At 53.0% G+C, this 1,040-nt stretch overlaps 1 protein-coding gene across 1 annotated transcript; it reads right to left on the reverse strand.

Moving 5' to 3' along the window:
• Nucleotides 1–203: 203 nt before the first annotated feature.
• VOLCADRAFT_101025 (uncharacterized protein) lies at nucleotides 204–776 on the reverse strand (the record flags this gene model as incomplete). Its single annotated transcript, XM_002959493.1, has 1 exon — nucleotides 204–776. One exon carries the CDS (start codon nucleotides 774–776, stop codon nucleotides 204–206), a length of 573 nt encoding a protein of 190 aa, XP_002959539.1.
• Nucleotides 777–1,040: the final 264 nt, after the last annotated feature.

Genomic DNA, 1,040 nt, shown 5'->3' on the forward strand with positions numbered 1-1,040 from the left:
TCCGGCAGGTAGGCCGAGATATAAGCTACCCGGGCGGGGTGCTCTGGCCAGACACTGACGTATCACATCTACTAGGTGTTCGGAGTTCAAGACTCCACTGCCGCCGTCTCTGATTGTNTCATACATGTCTATGTACGCTAGTGCTTGCCGCTGGGTTGGACTTATTCCTACTCCGGCGAGGACAGCCAACACCACGCTTCCGCTTATCCAGTCGACCCGCCAGGTGAGCAACTGCTACAGCCACGCAGAATATACAACCGGGTGTTGGCTGACCGCTCATGCTTTTTGGGGTCGGGCGGCCAGGCAGCCTCTCGCTCCTCACAGGCCTTCCTCTTCTTCGTTCCTGCCCGCACCTTAAACTTGTTGTAGATGCTAGGATCCACCACAAAGTAAAGGCTGGGTTGGCGGCCCTCCTGGCCCGGAGCAGAGATGCCGAGTCGCTTGAACACGTCTTCGAGGTCATCAGCATTAATTTCCTTCATAGCCGACACAGTCATCTGGAAAAGGTACATTGCCAGCACCATAAGAGCATCAATGACGGGGAAGTTGGAGGACTTGGGCCTCAAGTATGTGTCCATCTTAGTGCTCATCATACCATGGACCTCATTGTCTGTGAAGATGTTATACTGCTTGCATTCCGGGATATCCAGCTTCTCCTCCTTGCCCCGCTCCAGAGTCTTCGGGTCCAATGGCAACACATCGAACTTGCCGCCAGTCGCCAGTGCAGCATGCATGACTGCCTCAAAGAGGTAGCCCTTTAACACCTTCGCTGCCATTTAGCAGAGATATCAATTCCCCCCTTTCACATTTCCATGCCCGTTTGGCAAACTCGACAGCCACCCATTTGGTAGCAAAGTTTAGGTACTGCACCTCGAACTTGTGGTCAACCACAATATGGATCACGCAATGGCCAACCGAACCTATCGTGATGGGAGCAACCAGGGAGGCAGGCCAGGTCATAGGTGTGTTACAGGTGAAAGGCAGGTACAACTTGCCAAGAAACGAGATATCTGCAGCAATATGAACATGGAAGGACACAA

This window comes from Volvox carteri (genome assembly GCF_000143455.1).
Source record: "Volvox carteri f. nagariensis unplaced genomic scaffold VOLCAscaffold_295, whole genome shotgun sequence".
In the NCBI taxonomy this organism is placed as follows: Eukaryota; Viridiplantae; Chlorophyta; class Chlorophyceae; order Chlamydomonadales; family Volvocaceae; genus Volvox; species Volvox carteri.